Genomic DNA, 18,571 nt, shown 5'->3' with positions numbered 1-18,571 from the left:
TCCAGCATGAACGAATGAATGAATGAGTTTTTTTCCTTGATGTTCATTGATTAACAAAGGTTTTGAAGAACATCAGTGTGGTTGCCAGGCTAATTTAATGTCCCACCTTTAGATGACCATCTTTTGGCTCTACGGATGAAGGCCTCCTTTCTATCTTTGAAGATCTATGGGATTTAACCACTACTGTTAACGTGGAGCTACTCCTTGTTCTGGATGACTGTGTGGGTAGTAAACACCAACAGAGATTTATGGTGGAGCTATGGTCATGTTGTGTAAGCAGTAATATTTGTTAAGCCGCTTCGCCCTTTGTGATTTTCTCCGATGCACTGATGAGGGAAGATTGTGCTGGAATGACAGACCCAATGCCTCTCCGTCAAAGTGGAGAAATGGGAGCAAAACAGCGTATTAGTCACAATTAGGCTTTTCAATACAGAAATTGCTGAAGGTGAAGCTGGTGGGCCATCATGGGTAGCCAAAGCATCGGAAAAGCATGAGCTGGAAACTGGGATAAAAACCTTAACCAGAGCATATTGGCTGAGGAGGTGTTAACCCACTCTTATTCTAAGATACCATGTCCATGTTTGTGCCTAGGATCTATGATCACTAGTAATGTCCAGCCAGTTCATTAGCGTGCAATTTATATCACACTAAGATTATCAGGCCCTCTTTGCCCACAGTTTAATTTCTACCTGGCTAAATGTCTTCGGAGATTTCCCATCTGCAGCTGAAACAACTGCCCCATACATACAATGGCATGGTAGCATAGTCAGCAGTGCTGCTGTCTCACAGTGCCTGGGTGGTGCGAGAGGGTGTGGATTTGATCCCCCTCAGCATGAGTGGAGTTTGCATGTTCTTCCCGTGTCTGTGTGGGTTTTCTCCTGCTGCTCTGGTTTACTCCCACAGTCCAAAGACATGCTCTTCAGGTGGATTGGTAACTATGAGTGTAAGTGACAGAAAGATTGTGTTTCGCTCATGTATGGATGAGTGACTCATTGTAAGTAGTGTGTATAGCAGTATAAGTCACCGTGGGTGAATAAGGACTGGGCTGATAATTGCATAATGTTCATTTGAAGTCACTGTAGAGAAAACTGTCTGCTAGATGAAGTAATGTAAGTGTGTGTGTGTGTGTGTGTGTGTGTGTGTGTGTGTGTGTGTGTGTGTGTGTGTGTAGAGTTAGCTTTGTGGGAACCTGTGTACATGTAGGTTAATATTTAAGATTCCAGTCAATATGTTTAACTTATCTGTGCAACGAAAGATGAATAAAAAAAGACTGTGGCTTATATATTGACCTGATTTTTGGGTCAAAATTTTTTTTGGTGACTGATTTTAACCCAGACTTTATGAAAGTTCCTCCTATAGAATAAATGCCAAGTTGTCCCTCTCTAAGTACCAAATGTTTACTGTGTCTTTGAAGGATTCCATCTATGTAAATTCACACAGCATGACCTTCCTCTCTGATTCCCAACAAATATCATCAAATGGAAAAACCCATCCAGTAAAATAGTCCTTTTAAAGCATGAGATTGGATTCATTTGCCGGGTATTTTTTTTTCCTCAGGATTTATCCATTCATTCATAGCGCTCCCTTGTATCGTGAGCTCACCCTGTTGCCTGTTCCACATTTACCATGTCCACCTACCTCGGATGGCAAGGTGCGCATTGAAGCAAATTAACACCGGGGGCTGCGATGTGGGACGTGCCGAGAGTGTGTCCTGTGAGTCTTGCAGCATGTGTGCGCTGTGGAGAACAGGTTGCCTTCATCGCCGACCACCTGGCATGGACAATTTCCAGGATTTTCTGCACAGGATGCGGTGTTACCCTCCTGCTGAGATCAGAGGTGTGTGGCTTCACTCCCTGCCTTAGACAGATGCGGAACTGCAGTCTGTCTCCTATCGTGATGCTCCGATGTCTCAGCGAGAAGCTTAATTCTCTGACAGTTTTTATGGATGACGTAAATATTCTACTGCAGTCCTCCTGCATATAAGAACAGAAGATGTGCATGTGAAACAGATGACCAGTCTCACTGATAGCGTTGCTTTAATCAACAGAGCACTGAGAATAAGCAGGCATTCCTTCTGTACCTTATTACATTTCTTCATTTAGCTGACACTTTCCTCTAAAGTAACTTAAACTGTTAAGGTTACGTTATTTACCCTTTTGCAAAACTGGGTAATTTTACTCGAGCAATTCAGGGTAAGCACCTGGCTCAAGGGTACTACAGCTGGACGTGGGAATTAAACCTGCAACCTTTGGATCCAAAGACAGAGGGTATAGCCACTACGATACTGACTGTTCACTGGAGTTAGTTTCCATTTTAATGTGGTTCAAAGGTAATAATATTCATCTGTAATAATGTCAAAACAAAAGTCTTGTTTCAAAACAATGCCCTCTTTTAACAGCGCTTCATTTTTCCAAAGTAACTTACAACTATTTGCCCATTTGTACAGCAGAGCAATTTAGGGTAAGTACCTTGCTCAAGGGTACTACACCTTAGAGGGGGGATCAAACCTGCAACCTGTAGGTCCAAAGGCAGCAGCTCTAACACTACCTCACCAGCTGTCTCGCAGCCGTACTCTTGTGCTTATACAGGTGGTCTCCGATTTACGATGGGGTTGCGGTCCACGAAATCCATCGTAAGTCAAAAATATCATAAGTCGAAAATACATCTCATACACCGAATCTACCAAACGTTATTGCTTCTCATCCTTTAAGATGGTTGAGATCGTCGATTGCGAAAGTCCAAATTCACGTGCGATGGCCATTACGGGCTCGCCGCCTCCACGCTGGGAAATTGTTTTGACTTTCTCCATCCACAGTAATTGCCTTCCTCTTCTGCTTCTCACCAGTAGGAGGAGACGCACATGGGCGTTTCTGCGACGTGACGGATGCACAAAACTCAACATAGATACGGGAGGCATCTGTATAGCGACCGCTGCCGCTGCCCAGCATCACGAAACAGTATCGCACCGCGTCGCTTGCCCAGGAAAAAATCAAAATTCAAAGTACAGTTTCTACTGAATACGTATCGCTATTGCACCGTTGTAAAGTTGGAAAATCGTAAGTCGAACCATCGTAAACCGGGGACGGCCTGTACGGCAGTAACACCGATCATCATCCAGGCACACAGTTCCCGTTCCAGAATGGGATTAGCGAGCAGAAGGACTACGAGGCACTAATGTTTCTGTCCTCCGTAGGTTGCACAGGGAAGCCTTGTAGTGGCACCAGATAATGATCTGAGGCACCGAGGAGAACCAGATGCTCAGGACCGGTGAAGCGCTGAGCGATATTAATTGCGGAGGAACGACTACTGTGTGGCGGGCTCACTTCCCCTTTGTTCCCAGTGAGACATGCCAGTCGTTGTTAACATAATGCCACGAAAGCTGCTGGATGCAACATGCTGCAAGACAGCATCCTGGAGCGAGATGAACCCAGCAGCATGTTTAACTGAAAGCCAGCGAAAGCATACAATGGACGTAAACAAACCAGCAACTGAGGGACCCGCTTTAATAGCCTTGGCGTAAAGTGCTGTGAATTAACAAGCCTGTGCACCCTTTTATGGGGCAAGGTGCTAATTACAGGCTGCCGCAATTCTAATTTGAATTCTCTCTTAAAATCCCCCGGCTGGGATGTACTGGAATGCAATTGAGCCGAAGGATTGTTTTTCGGGTGCGCGCATTTAATTAAAGAAACCGGCAAGTCCCATTACCTCGGGAACAACTGCTCGTTCTCGAGTTCTTCTGTTTCAAATACGTCTGCATCAACGAATGAGGTGTCGTTGACTTTGACTTTGTTTTCTCGCTCGGTTTCTTTCCGCATCGAGAACCGTGAAGAGCCAGGGAGAAATAGCTCAAATAGATCTACTTTCCTTCACTAGATTTATGCGTGCTTTTCCTTTTTTTTTTTTTTTTTTTTTCAAAAATACGATGAAATAAAACACCACACACAGGAGAGCGTTTAAGGCACCTTTTAGTGCGTCCATTGCCTCTCTCCCAAATGATAACCTCCCTGCTAGGTAGTAACAATTAAAGAGTGGGGAGGTGCTGACACGTATTGGTTGTGCCGTAGCGGTGAGGGAGTGAAAAGAAACACAGGCACGTTGAGCTCATTTCCCCTGGGGTAGTCGGAATCAGAATCGGAATAAGCACGCAGGGAATTTGCTGGGGTTCTAGATGCTTCCAGCATTTACAGAGAAACAAACGGCTGACATAGAATTACGGAATAAATAAGCAAATAACATATTTACAGAGTATGCAAAAGTGAGTAGCGCTGCTGTCTCACAGTGCCTGAGTGGTGCGAGAGGACGTGGGTTCGATCCCCGCTCAGTCTGTGTGGAGTTTGTCCTCTCTGTATCTGCATGGGTTTCCTGGGGGTGCTCTGGTTTCCTCCCACAGTCCAAAGACATGCTGTTCAGGTTCCCCCATAGTGTGTGAGTGTGTGTTTCACTGATGCATGGATGACTAACCCCTTGTAAGTAGTGTATCTAGCAATGTAGTCACCTTGGTGAATGAGGTGTGGGCTAGTAATGCTACATAGTATCTATTGTAAGTCGCTTTGGACAAAAGCATCTGCTAAGTGAATAAATGTAAACAGCAGTATAAATACAAAAATGTAACTAAATAAGTAAATTATAGAAGTGATAGGATGTTGTTGCACTGACAGGAGACCTAAAGGGGACTGTTAACTGTTCATGGGAGCGATGGCCTGAGGGGAAAAAACTCTTCTTGTTTCTCATTGTTCTGGTGGACAGAAGGTGCTCTGTGACACCTGCCAGGGAGGAGGAGTGTGAAGAGTTTGTGCCTGGGGCGTGTGGGATCGGTGATGATTTTGCACCCCTCGCTTCCTCATTCTGCACTTGTACAGGACCTGAAGGGTAAGCAGGGGTGCAACGATGATCCTCTCAGCCGTCTTGACTGTCCTTTGTAGCCTGTTTCTGTCCGGTTTGGTAGCCGAACCGAACCAGACACTTATAGCAATGCGCAGGACAGATTCAGTGACAGCTGAGTAGAACTGGATCAGGAGGTCCCCCTAGAATCACTGACTGACTTGTCAAACTGCTCAGGTTTTTTTTTTAAATTACAATCATCTCGCTCCGATCACTCTTCTTTCCTCCTCGGCTCACTTGTTCTCACTTCCTTTCATGCAGACCGCAGAGATATCTTAGGACAAGGAAGCAACTCCTTCTGTCCTTCTGGATCTGCAGGGTCTCTGCCATATATGAGCACATCTCAGTGTGAGCAACTACGTTTGAAGTTACCGTAATTTACATTTATTCATTTAGTAGATGCTTTTCTTTCAGTTATTTACCCATTGATACAGCTGGGTAATTTTAGAGGAGCAATTTAGGATAAGTACCTTGTTCAAGGGTACAACAGCCAGATGATGACATTGGAACCTGTGACTTTTGGGTCCAAAGGCAGCAGCTCTAACCACTACACTACCAGATGTCCCATAATCAAAAAAAATTTTGTTATTGCTCTTTTATTGTTCTTCTGTAGTCCATGAACAAATCAGAATCAGCTTTATTGGCCAAGTATACCTGAGCATACAAGGAATTTGTTTCCGGTTTAGAGCAAACCTACAGTTGCATGTGCGCATAGTGAACTAGACATAGATTAATGCAAACATGATCACATGATCACAATGATGACAAATCAACATGTTGGTTTATTGGAGAATTGTGAAGTAAGAACTGAACGCTTCTATTTTTAATGCATTTGAAGGAATTCATACTTCACATCATTAAATTCACCAATATGTTTGATGGGACAGGCATAAAATGTAGATAATAAGGACTTCATGACGATAAATACAAGAATTCTTAATATGGAGGAATGGAACATTTCCAACAGGAAAAAAACCTTTACTGACTGCTATTTTGTTATATCTGACCAAGAAATGCAGCTTTTGCTCCTTTATAACCATTGCACACTAACACACACATTGTCTAAACCGCTAGTCCCATACAGGGATGCAGGGAATCTGAGCCCAACCCGGCAGCACAGGTCATGGGGCTGGAGGGGGAGGGGACACACCCAGGGCGGGATGCCAGTCCATCACAAGGCATCCCAAGTGTGACTCGAATCCCCGACCCACTGGGGAGCAGGACCCAATCCAACCCACTGCACCCCCCCCACACACACACACACACACACTAAGCCAGGGAAAGCCAAATAGAACCACAACATTCACCAACATAAATTTCTATGCAATTTTAAAGTGGACCTCAAGGACTCTTTTAAATTATTAAAATTTTTAAAAATGTCCTCCTGTTAAATCTCAACCCTGACTCCTTTCTTGACGATATCATGGTACATAGACTCTCCACCCTTACATTTTTGGCAAAGAGCTATATTTTAATACTTTGGTCTATACCTAAAGTTCCCTTTGTAAACATCTGGATAGCAGAAATGTTTAAATTGCTCTCACCTGAAAATTTTACATTTAATTTACCTAGTAACTCCGAAGAATTCTGGAAAATCTGGTCACCCTTCTGAAAGTTATTAGAAAGGGCTGCATGATCATATGTGTGATAATTTGTAACCTTCTGACCCTGAGCCCTCTCTCTATGTATGTGGGCGTATTTTCTTTTTCTCGGTGCCGTGTGTAACTGTATGCTGTTTTGACCCTGGGCTGTCGATAAAATCAATAGAAAATGTTGTCATTTTACATTATGATGTATACCAACTATGATATCTATGATATATATTATAGCTTCCTGGGGCAGCTGGTAGTATAGTGGTTAAAGTTATTCCCTTTAGATCCAAAGCTTTCAGGTTTGACCCCCATCATCACTTGTAGTACCCTTGAGCAAAGTACTTCCCTTAAATTGCTCTAATAAAATTACTCTGCTGCATAAACAGGGAAATGATTGTAACCTTTATACTGTAAGTTGCTTTGGGGAAACAGATCAGCTAAATGAATAAAGGTGAATCTGAACCTCAGTGAGTAGTAGATTGTTTATTTGAGTTGTCCACTATTGCTTGCATAGGTGTAATGCATTCCTTATAGATTGTCACTGTACCTTTTTAGGTTTGCTGCAATATGATTCTAAGTGCTGTTTTAATGTTTTTTTTTTTTTACCTGGAGCATCATTTAATTAAACGAATCAAGACACTGCCTTATTTTTCGGTGAGTAATGAAGATAAATGACAGCCGACATTTCTGTGAACCAAAGCTCATCTGTTGGAACGTTCTTTATATTATTAGCATCTATTGTAATCATAATGTATAATTTATACTGTATTATGGGGCAGCATGGTGATGCAGCAGGTAGCGACGGTGCCCCCCCCAACTAGTCGGGTTTGGATGTGGGTTCAAATCTGCCTCACCCTCTGTGGAATTTGTGGATTCCAGAGATGTTTCAGGTGACTTGGTGACCCTAAACTGCCACACTGAGTGTCAGAGTGTGCGTGCGTTTTAGACTGGCCTGTGACGGCATCTTGTTCCAGGTGTAACCTGCCTTTCTATTCTATGCTTCCAGGATTGGTTACGGACCACCATGATCCTGCATTCGATCAAGCGGTTATTGCCGGGGAGGTGCGGCGACGCAGCGTGTTTAGTGGGGTCCTGCTCTCTGGTGTGTCTGGGGTTCAAGTCCTGCTTGGGGTGCCCTCTCATGGACTGTGTCCCCTCCAGCCCTGCACCTTATGCTGTTGGGCTTGGCTAAGGCTCCCCTCAGTACACGCAGCCTCAGCCAATGTGGGTTATTGCTAATGAACGAAAGTTCGCCAAAGGGACTTGGAATGCTTGTGACTTGCAAAGTTACACAGCTGGGCGTTTTTTACTGTATCACCTGAGGGTAAGTACCTTGATCGAGGGTACTACGGCATGAGTGGGGTTTTGAGCCCAGGTTCTTCTTTAGATGGCATCTCTAGACACTGTGCTCCCTGCTGCCCTGATAGTTGTCGCAAGCTACGAGAAATAATTTCGACACTTAAACTGCAGTTATGTTTTCTTTAGCTGGTATCTTTAGTTGGTGCTGTTCGATTATTTCCATTTCTAGAAGAAATGCTCTGATTTGACAAAGGCGCAATACCAGCAGTAAGCACTACGGTGGAGTGGAAAATACCTTTGTTCTGGAATTCTGATGGAAATTGTGGCTACTAATAACAGTTTTGTTTTTGCTGACTGTGTCTCTCACTCTTTATTCTATCAGTTTGATGACTTGTATGGGTCCCACAGTATGTCTCTATGATCCTGTGTGTAGATCCTTGGAAAAAAAGATATCTGCTCTTCTGCTGAACAGTCAAAGCATAAATATTTGATTAATGTATGTAAAAACCTTTCTCGGTATTTAATTGGAGGCAAACGCCAGCCAAAGGAGCGCTTTTGGTTTCTGTCATGCACGGATACACTTTTAAACGACTCTGCCTGCTGGTTGCAAGTTTCTGGCACCTCTGTACAGCAAGTTCCTGCAGCATGAGACTTTCTAGAGATGAGCATGTACCCGAGGGACCCCTTCCCTTCCGTCTTACAGAATAAACGGTTCCCTCGCACCGGCCGCCTGCAGTGCCTTCCCCGTGCATTCGTTCTCGAACTGCGTTTCACTACGGACCGCTTCCTCTCTGCGCTGCGTGTCCAGCTGTCTCGCGGAGATCTGGCGGCGAGCTTCCCGGCAAGTGGGCTTGGCCGCTCAGGTAGAGCTCTGTTCTTGGTTACAGGCTGGGATGTGGCTTAAAAAAGACTTTGTCATATATTTATAATGCTGTAAGCAGCAGTTTTTTTTTGTGTATGTGGTGCAATATTTCTTTTCGTTTGAGGATGGCTACTTCTTTGCAGACTCACTGAGTTAAAGTTTAAAGTGTTTTTTGCCCTAAAAGACACTCATGGTACTGAGAGCTTGCATACCATGGTGAATAGAATCAATATATTGCTTCTGATGACAGAATTACATTTATTCATTTAGCTGACGCTTTACTCCAAAACAGCTTATCATTTTAAGGCTACACTTGTTACAAGCTGACAATTATTTACCCATTCGGGTAATTTTACTGATGCGATTTAGGGTGAACACTTTGCTCAAGGACTCTAGAGCTGGGGAGTTGAACCTGTCACCTTTAGAGCCAAAGGCAGCACCTCTAACCACTACACTCTCAGCTGCTCCTGTTATCATATTGCTGCAATTATTGGAATAATATTATATTATTTATAATTATATCATTATATATAACATTATTATATATGTATATATATTAATTTTATTGGAATATGTTATATTGCTATTATTGGAATATTGCAAGCTTGTTAACTGGTCCCTGGAATATATTATATGGTGCTCATTCTTAGATATTTTTCTAAACGTCTTTGTTTAAAAGAAAGTAATCCATATTTATTAATACTACTGCAATATTAAAGTTACGTATTTCTGGAGAAATAAATACACTGCGTGCAACTTTATTCTGCATTTTTTTAAGGAGGATTAATTTTTAATGTGTCAGACATTATAATTAGAGTTTATTTTTTGCTCCTGCTTAGAATCCTATTTCCTTCCACCAAAAACCCCTTTTCATTGTTCCCCACTTTCTGCTGACAGTGTGCATGACTGACCAGCGTCGATGTTTACCCAGTTACAAAGTGTTTTGACATTTATGACAAAAGCCGCGCACAGTGTATGAAGCATCAAAGCGTTCGCCTCATACATTCTGAAATGATCTGTCTTGGGTGCAGATTGAGAGTGTCATTGTTTGTCAGCAAGCTGTTTGTCATGGTTGTTTTCTGTGTGAGCATGAATACATTCCCGCTGACAAATGATGTATGATGATTATATTCTTATCCCCGCATGCTTTACCTGGGACCCGATGCTGGTGTGTTTTCCTGTGAAATGATGTGGAAATGTCACAGTGGACCATATAAAAAGTGCCTGCGGCCCCATCCTTTCCTGTGCGGGGTTTTCGACCCAGGGCTTGTCGGACTTGTGATTCAAATTGACCCTTAACAGAGGGCTTGGTGACCTCCTGGTAAGTAAGTCAATAGACGGAAACTGGAGCTCAAGATCAGAATCTGTCATGAAGGATATCTGCTGTGTTCTAAGGCGATGCTTCTCTCATTAAAACACTGAGTGCTAATGTAATTACACAGACGGTCATTCCCGCTTTAGCCTTACATTTTATGAGTGTATTATAATAAGTGACCGAAAACAAAAGCAGCATTACAGTCTTTCTGAGAACCTAAGTGTTTTTTTTCCACTTTGAGAGTGGCTAATCAACCCACATCATATCTCATTACACTAAATTTATCAGGCACTTTTCTCCAAAGCAACTTCTAATGAACTCTATGTAGTGTTACCAGCCCACAAACCTTATTCACCAAGGTGACTTACATTGATAGATACACTACTTAGACTGGGTCACTCATCCATACATCAGTGGAACACACACACTATAGGTGAACCAGAACAGCATGTCTTTGGAGTGTGGGAGGAAACCAGAGCACCCACAGACTTACACTGGTAGGTACACCACTTACAATGGGTCACTCATCCATACATTACTGGAACACACACACACACACACACACATTCTCTCTGTGAACCTGAACAGCTTATCTTTGGAGTGCAGGAGGAAACCCAGGGAGAACATGCAGACTCCACACAAACTAAGCAAGAATCAAACCCATGTCCTCTCACACCATCCAGCCACTGTGAGACAGCAGCACTACTCACTGTGCCACCGTGCCACCCCATCTGCTTAGAAGAGCCAAAGAATAGTGGAATTTTTTCAGTTTTGTCTGCGGTTCTATCACCCTAACTGAGACTGTTTTAGGGGTGCGGCACCAAAGGAACCTCTGACAGATGAAACTCCAGCTGGGGGGCTGCTCCTGGTTTTTAGAAACGTGGGAGGCTCTGCTCTGGCATACTGCAACAGATGGGTGCTCAGTAGTGTATGGGGCCCTATTAGGAGGGTAGAAGGTGAGGTCCTTTTAACTGAGATGGGACCGTATTGATGGGTCTCCTAGCCCCCACCCAAACCCTTTAACTTCTAATGCGGTTGTCCATGTCAACCATAAAACCTGTCTTAGATGGCAGGCAGGGGTGAATGGGCTACAAGGAAAGACTATAGATGAGAGCATTTATTCTCACAACTTGTGTCTGTGTGTGCAGGAGATGAATTTAATCTGAGACCTTGCAGACATGATTCAGGCTACTTTATGAAGTGCTCTCTCACCAACACAAGATATTCATAAGAATGCATTTGCAGCACATGTAAACGTGCCAGTAAGGGTGATCTTACTCTAGTTCAGTGCAAAAACAAGCCACCTTTCCATATAGTGGAGGGTAATATATTTCTGCATTGGCTAAAGAGTGACTGGGGGCATGGTGGCGCAGTGGGTTTGGCTTGGTCCTGCTCTCTGGTGGGTCTGGGATTCGAGTCTTGCATGGGATGCCTTGCAATGGACTGGTGTCCCGTCCTGGGTGTGTCCCCTCCCCCTCCAGCCTTGTGCCCTGTGTTGCTGGGTTAGGCTCTGCTTCGCCGTGACCCCACTCGGGCCAAGCGACTTCAGCTAATGTGTGTGTGTGAGAACAGTGACTACTGTTCTTACACCATTGTTTGTTGCCTATGGGGTCAAAAGCATCCCTTTTTACTAGGTGTCCTGCCCCACAGGGCCAACAAACCTCTGCAGAGCTTAGCTTTTGCATTATATATTTCATTACCAAAACATGAGAGGGGTGTGGTGGGTTCAGCTGGTCCCCCCTGCGTGGTGGGTCTGGGGTTCATGCCCTGTTTGGGGTGCCTTGCGATGGGCTGGCATTCCGTTGTGGGTGCGTTCCCTCACCCTTACGCCCTGTGTTACCAGGTAAGGCTCCAGCTCACCGTGACCCGTGTTTAGGACAAGCAGTTTTTGACGATGGATGGCTTACCAAAGCATGTGCAGTTGAGGACCCAGATCAGAAGGAAGAAAAACTGTACTTTCTGGTTACCCAAGGCATACCTAATGTATAAAAGCACTGTCATCACTTGTTTAGCCAGACGTTTGCTTAAGGAATCATATTATGTATGGTACTCCTAATCACAATAACTGGGCCGAACCCGCAACCTTTGGGTCATAAGCCCAACTCGTTGAACACTGTGGTAGTCCGCGCCTCGAACCTCTTCTCAGACAAATGGGAGCTGTGAAAGAGAAATATTGTCTTAAATTTCTATGAAGGCAATTACCCTTTAATTAGAAAACAGCACTGCCAATTAAATTGTCAAACGCTGAACAAACGATTACATCCGAAGTAGCTGTCTGACACAGCTGCTGTAGAACTGGTCTCCGGTTTTTCCTGGTTGTCATGGAGCATTTGCTTAGTTTGCATTGCCAACGGGCTGACATGGTTGACCCAAGGCCCCCAAAGCACGGTTGTTTCCATGTTCTGCATTCCTTTCAAAGCCAGTGGAGAAAAGTATGGGTTTATACGCTTTGACTTGGCTACATTTTTTGTTTTTTTTTTTGTTTTTTTTTTTTTGCACATCACAATGCCAAACACATAGCGAAACTTAGATTTTCGCCACTTTAATAATGAGGGAATTGGGCATTTTTTTTAAAGCTTTTTTGGCACATTGTATTTGCACCAGCAATGTCCTCTATTAATCTTCTATGGATTCCCCTGTCGTCATGACAAAATGCTGCTCGTGAGATTTAGAATGGTTGCGTGTTTCCTTTTGGTGGATGCTAGGGCCTGTTTTTCCGAAGCAAAATAGCTGAAAGCTGCAAATTAGATTTTGTTGTTGTCAGGCTTAAAGCCCATTAATATCCACTGTCAGTATCGCACCTCATTATTTTATTTTATTTTTATTTCTCCGCATAAGCGTTGATGTTTGCCCCTTCCCTCACTAATTACAGGATTTTATAAAAGCTTAGCTAGGATTTTGGCTAGCCAGACGTATCTTAGGTTTCAGGCTGCAGTAAAACCCGTGTTCCGTGAGTAGTAGACCAATATAGCCGAACCAAATGTGGGCCCCGTAGACGATAAGAAATAATGAACCGGTGAACCAATGAACCAATGAAAGGTATCAGCAGAATCGGCAGCAGGTAAGGAAATATGGACCAGTTAGTGGTACGGTCTGTTAAATGCTGGCGAAAATAAGCCACTGAAAGGTTGGTCCTTGTAGATGGATGGAAAATATTAACTATTTAGGGCCTCTTGATTTCAGCTGTCTCTTCCCTCTGCATGTGTTCGTGTGTGCGTGCGTGTGTCCGTCCAAAGACTTACACCCTTTTCGGTTTTCTGTTGTATCATTTTAAAACACGTGTTATTAGCAATGCAGAAACTGACTCGCCTTTCCTTACTGCCACCCTGAGCTCATGCTTTTTCTCCATCTCTCCCCCGCCCCGCACTCCACTCGCCACAGATCCCGAGCGCAGCGGCGGTCACATGATCTCGATGGATGACGCCGAGTACCCACGGGAGTACCGCACACTGGGCAGTGGTCCGCGACGCTTCTCCAATGTGGGCCTGGTGCACACTTCAGAGCGCCGGCACACAGTTGTCGCTGCCCAGAGCCTGGAGGCGCTCAGTGGCCTACCCAAGGTGGATGCTGAGCGCCGGCGGGACGCCCTCATGGACCACATCAAGAGCAAGTACCCAGCCCAGCATGCTGCTTCCCCGTCTCCATCCCACGGCGCTCCAAGGGGAAGCACAGAGCGCCCTCGCGAGCAGGTGAATGCCCCATCCCCACTTATTTTTGCTCTCTAGATGCAAGAGCTGCACTCCAACATGTCTCGCAGAGATACACGTACTGCGCTTAAGGAAGCCGGGACCCTCGGAAAGAACAAAAAGGGTTCGGTCGACGTCGGGATCACACAGTGTGAGAAATGAAATTTATCCATGGGAGTCTGTGGAGAGGGCAGATGCCCAGGGACTTCCCTCTGCATTCCTTTCCGCACTCCCATGACTCTTTTCTCATCGCTTGTTTTTTTCTGTTGGAGTGAGTTGTAGACCTTGTGAGGAGGAACACTCCCTCTGCACTCCCCAAGGCCAGGTAGTTATGCTGTTCCATGTCCCCTGCTATTCCTCTCTCCATCCCCTGCTGAAAATCCACATTCCTTCTTCCGTGACACCTCTCCTTTCCCTTTTCAGTCTCTCTCCTTCTCTCGGCGTGCCTATCCTGGCAAAGCCAACACACAAAAGCATGGAGAGGGAGAGAGAGTGAGAGAAAGAGAGAGGCAGGTGGAGTCCGTGGTTGCCGTAGCAACGCGACCCTATAAGGAAACTGGTGATATCACATAGCAGAGGCTGGCCTGGAAAGAGGGAGGGATACAGAGAGGCAGAGAGAGGGGAAGAGGAGGCAGACAGAGACAGGAGCGAGAAACAACAGGGAACTGATTGCGAGGGGAGAACCACGATCGCTGCAATTTCACTGTTGTCTCAGTGCAGGAGGAAAAAGGGGGGAGGCGGGGAGGAGCGGAGAGACAGGACAAGCCAGCCAGCCAGTTAATTAATTAGTGGCAGCATGATCTCTTCATTAATCAATGAGGGCATTAATAAGCCAGAGTGTTAATGAATTATATAAATATTTGCCAGTGCATGTGCTAGGCAGCCAGGCTGCGATGCAGAGGGGCCCACGAAGGAGTATGACGGATGGCTGCACCTGACTGACAGCCCATTTTCTTTTTTCTTTTTTTTTTTTTTTTTTTTTTTGTCTGAATTTCCAACGAGGGGGGGGGACGCCAGACGCAGGTGGTGAACAGGTGAGACAACAAGGGGTGGTCACTGTTCATACCTACGCCACCTGCTGTTGCATGCACTGCTCGATTCGTTGCGGCTGTCACTGTGGTGCCGGTGCGTCAGCCAGGGGTCCCCGTGTGGGCCAGTTGTAGTAGCCAAGGGCCCTGAGTTGCTGTGTGTGTGTGTGTGTGTGTGTGTTTGCTGATGGGTTGTGGGGAGTGACTGGGTTGGGACTTCTTGGTATGCGCGTTGGCGACAGGTCTAGGCAGTGTCTGTATTGTACTTGGGGCGGCACGGTGGCACAACGAGTAGCACTGATGTCTCACAGCGCCTGGGTGGTGCGAGAGGACATGAATTTGATCTCCACTCAGTCTATGTGGAGTTTACATGTTCTCCCTGTGTCTGTGTGGGATTCCTCCCGCACCCCAAAGACTTGCTGTTCAGGTTCCCCATCGTGTGTGAGTGACGGAGAGAGTGTGTTTCACTGATGTATGGATGAGTGACCCGGTGTAAGTAGTGTATCTAGCAGTGTAAGTCTTTGGGTGCTCTGGTTTCCTCCCATACTCCAAGGATATGCTGTTCAGGTTCCCCATCGTGTGTGAGTGACAGAGAGAGTGTGTTGCACTAATGTATGAATTAGTGACCCGGTGTAAGTAGTGTATCTAGCAGCGTAAGTCACCTTGGTGAATAAAGTTTGTGGGCTGACAACACTACATAGAGTTCGTTGGAAGTCGCTTTGGAGAAAAGGGTCTGCTAAATAAATGTGAATAAATTTAAACATGGGTTGCGGAGCACAAACTAGTCGGAGGTGTAAATCGAACCCGTTTGGCTGCTTTTAAAGTGTATTTTCTTCACTGAGGCCAGTGGGTAGTGTAGCCTGGGAAGTCACCTTTGTACTTAAAGGGACCTCAACCGCGTTGCCTTCAGAGGTAGGAGTAGGTGTAAAATAAGTCTAAAAGTGTAAGCTTGTTGAATTACTTGAATAAAAAAGGATTCTCAGCTACGCTAAATCCAACAGGTTGTCCTCGGGATATAGTTTGGTCTTAATATGTATGTGTTCTTTGCTTAAACCATCACAGTGAAGGAAAACAAGAACAGTGGAGGGGCTTAGACGGAAGAAAGTTGCTCACGAATGGCAGGCAGCTCAGATCAACTGCTGCATGAAGAGTAACATGTTTTGGTGCAGACTCGGAAGAAGCGTTGCTATGGGTGACCAGACAGGAGGGGGCTGCCGGTCTACTGTGAGGGTCCGTACATATGTTTGCACACGTGTGATGTCGGGGAAAGAGAGCAGCTGAGAATAGTGTTCTCTTGTAGGGTCACTTGTAGTCCTAAACTTATAGAGTTTTCCAAAAACATATGAGTATTAATTATGACCGGTTTGAATTCAGTCGAATCTAGTACTGTTCTTACTGATTTTTGTTGCCTAGGTTTATATTTTTGTATTTATTTTTGTTCGTTTAGTAGATGCTTTTCTCCAAAGTGACTCACGCTGAATTGTATGTGTTTGGCAATAATTTATTTTACACTGCTTGATACACTACAGTACAATATCTACAGTCAGTCAGTCATCTATACACCAGTGCAGTGTAACACACTCTCTTTCGATCACACATACTGTACGTACTATGGGACATTTATCGTCACCAGTTCACTAGACTCACGTGTCTTTGGACAGCTGGAGAAAACCACACAATATCGAGAGGAAACCCACGCAGACACGTGGAGACCATGCAAACTCCACACAGACCATGGGTTCGGAACCCACGTCCTCTTGCACTAAGTGCTGTGAGAAAGTAGTGCTACCATCCAAATTAGAAGTAAAGTCTAACCCATGCAGTGGGTCTGAACCTAAATCATTTATTTTTTTAATCAGATGTTTTTTTTTTTTTTTTTAAATTGGTCTAAGGAGTGAAAAGACAAGGAAATAAATAATAATAAGTTCAGCCAAGCTTGCTTGAAACTGGTCGCGGTGTACGGAATTCTGAACGCCGGCGTCACTTTTCTGTTGAGTAATCATTAGTTACCGTGTTCATATCTTCAGCTTGTCTGGTTTGCAGTCTCAGTTGCTTGGATCACCAGACGTGTTTGCGTGAAAACAAATCCATTTTTTTCACTTTGCTTCAATGCAACTGCATTCTCTCCAGGTACTAGCTGAATTCGAGGTTGCTGTGTGAACCGGCTCTTAAAGCAGCTGTGACTGACAAAGGAGTGTTGATGCACCAGGGCAGAACCTCCACACCTCACCTTTTGGAGCGCCCTTCAACTCTGACTTTTTTTGCACATTTTAATTACAGTGTGTTTTACGTAGTTTAATATTACCTGTGTATTGCAGCAGATTTTGACACATAATGTATGCAGGGTTTCAGTCAATGTGGGGATCACACATTTAGCCTATTTTAAGCAAAACTGCATTGAATATGGAATGTAATTCTTAATCCGGCTTTTTTAATGTATGACAATCAAGCTGAAAAAACAGAAAGAAAAAAACTGCATTAATTTTGAAAAAAACATTTGAGTAAATACTCCATGTATTTATTTATACGTCTCCAGATCACTCTGCCATAATGTTTTTGTGAGGAAAAGGCAACATTTATAGCATAACACCATACCGACTGTGAGCTGTTCTCGCCACCGGGGATGCGATTAAACCCGAAGAGCAACTGAAGCTGCGGAAACCAAGTGTGTTTGTTCCAACTGGTTGCGCACGCAAGCAGACGTGTTCAGCAGCAAGTGGCCGAGGACAAAAACGAGCCGTTGCTTGGTCACGTGGATGCTTGCTCACGTCGAGGTTTAGGGAAAAGCCTCGTGTCTGAAACAGCTTTGAACACAAACGTCTAACTTTTGAGTTCTTCGCAACCAACTCTCATTGTTCCTTCCCAAGAGGCATCCTCTGAAGTGGCAAAACCTACAAGTCATGACTATGAGAAGCTTTATCATGAAATGTAGTTTCATTTATCTGACACTTTTCTCCATGGCAACTTACAATGTTAATCTACCTACAGCTGTTTACTCATTTATACAGCTGGATAATTTTACTGGAGCAATTTAGGGTAAGTACCTTGGTCGGAGGTGGGGATCGAACCAGCTATTCCATTCGTATTATAGAATTATATACTAATATATAGTATTATAAAAACCATATTGGATGACGTTTCTTCCACTTCGCACACCTGGGACCCAGAGATCCACTTGCTGGAAAAGTTTCAATAACCGCTATATTTAGTTGTAATAAGATGACGGACGTCGTATTACAATTCAACAAATTGTTTTATCTTTTAAGTACCAGCAGCACACACATATATTTCCATGAGCGTAATTTAATTTACGGCAGCAGCATAGAATCATTAATCCCTTTTCTTACATTATTATTGAATCAACTGCTTATGAGATGCAGAGCAGTAGGGATGCTGTAACAAGGTACATGAGGTATATATATGTACGAAGTGTGTTTTTTTTTTTTTTTTTTTTTTTTTTTGTTTTTTCTGCAAAAGGTATATTTAGGATTCTGTATGCACGGAACGGAACACAATCGCAGCAGGTAATAAAGAAACACAGACTGCTGTTGAAAATGCTGACCGGACTGTACTAAAACAAAGATCGTTTATGCATCGAAGACATAGTATTTTCTACACAATCCTCTACACATTTTTATACATGAAATGCCATGTTTAAATTAAAAATAACTGTTGAAAATGTATCCCACTCAGAGACTTTTCCTTTCCCCCGGAAGGTCTAACAATGTGTCTGAGAGGTTAAAGTGTAATTAAAAATGCTTTAAATATGGAGTCTAAACCACATATAGTCAGGCATCATATAGCAAGGACCCTCTATATGGTACATTTTAGTGATATACACCAGTTTTCTCCAACTGCAATTGCAATGTAAAGCTCCCTACAGTTATTTACCCATTTATACAGCTGGG

General features: G+C 44.1%; 1 protein-coding gene across 14 annotated transcripts in view; it reads left to right on the top strand.

The window, feature by feature from the left end:
- LOC108928242 (SRC kinase signaling inhibitor 1-like) overlaps positions 1-18,571 on the top strand; it is a 151,979-nt gene that overhangs the window by 73,870 nt on the left and 59,538 nt on the right. For all 14 annotated transcript variants that reach the window (XM_029249224.1, XM_029249223.1, XM_029249221.1 and 11 more), the window contains exon 2: positions 13,331-13,638. In XM_029249224.1, coding sequence (XP_029105057.1) covers positions 13,331-13,638 — 308 coding nt within the window. The remainder of the gene's footprint in view (positions 1-13,330; positions 13,639-18,571) is intronic.

This window comes from Scleropages formosus, chromosome 25, assembly GCF_900964775.1.
Source record: "Scleropages formosus chromosome 25, fSclFor1.1, whole genome shotgun sequence".
Taxonomy (NCBI): domain Eukaryota; kingdom Metazoa; phylum Chordata; class Actinopteri; order Osteoglossiformes; family Osteoglossidae; genus Scleropages; species Scleropages formosus.
Note: the sequence above shows the minus strand (reverse complement) of the source record. Positions and strands in the feature narration are given on the sequence as shown.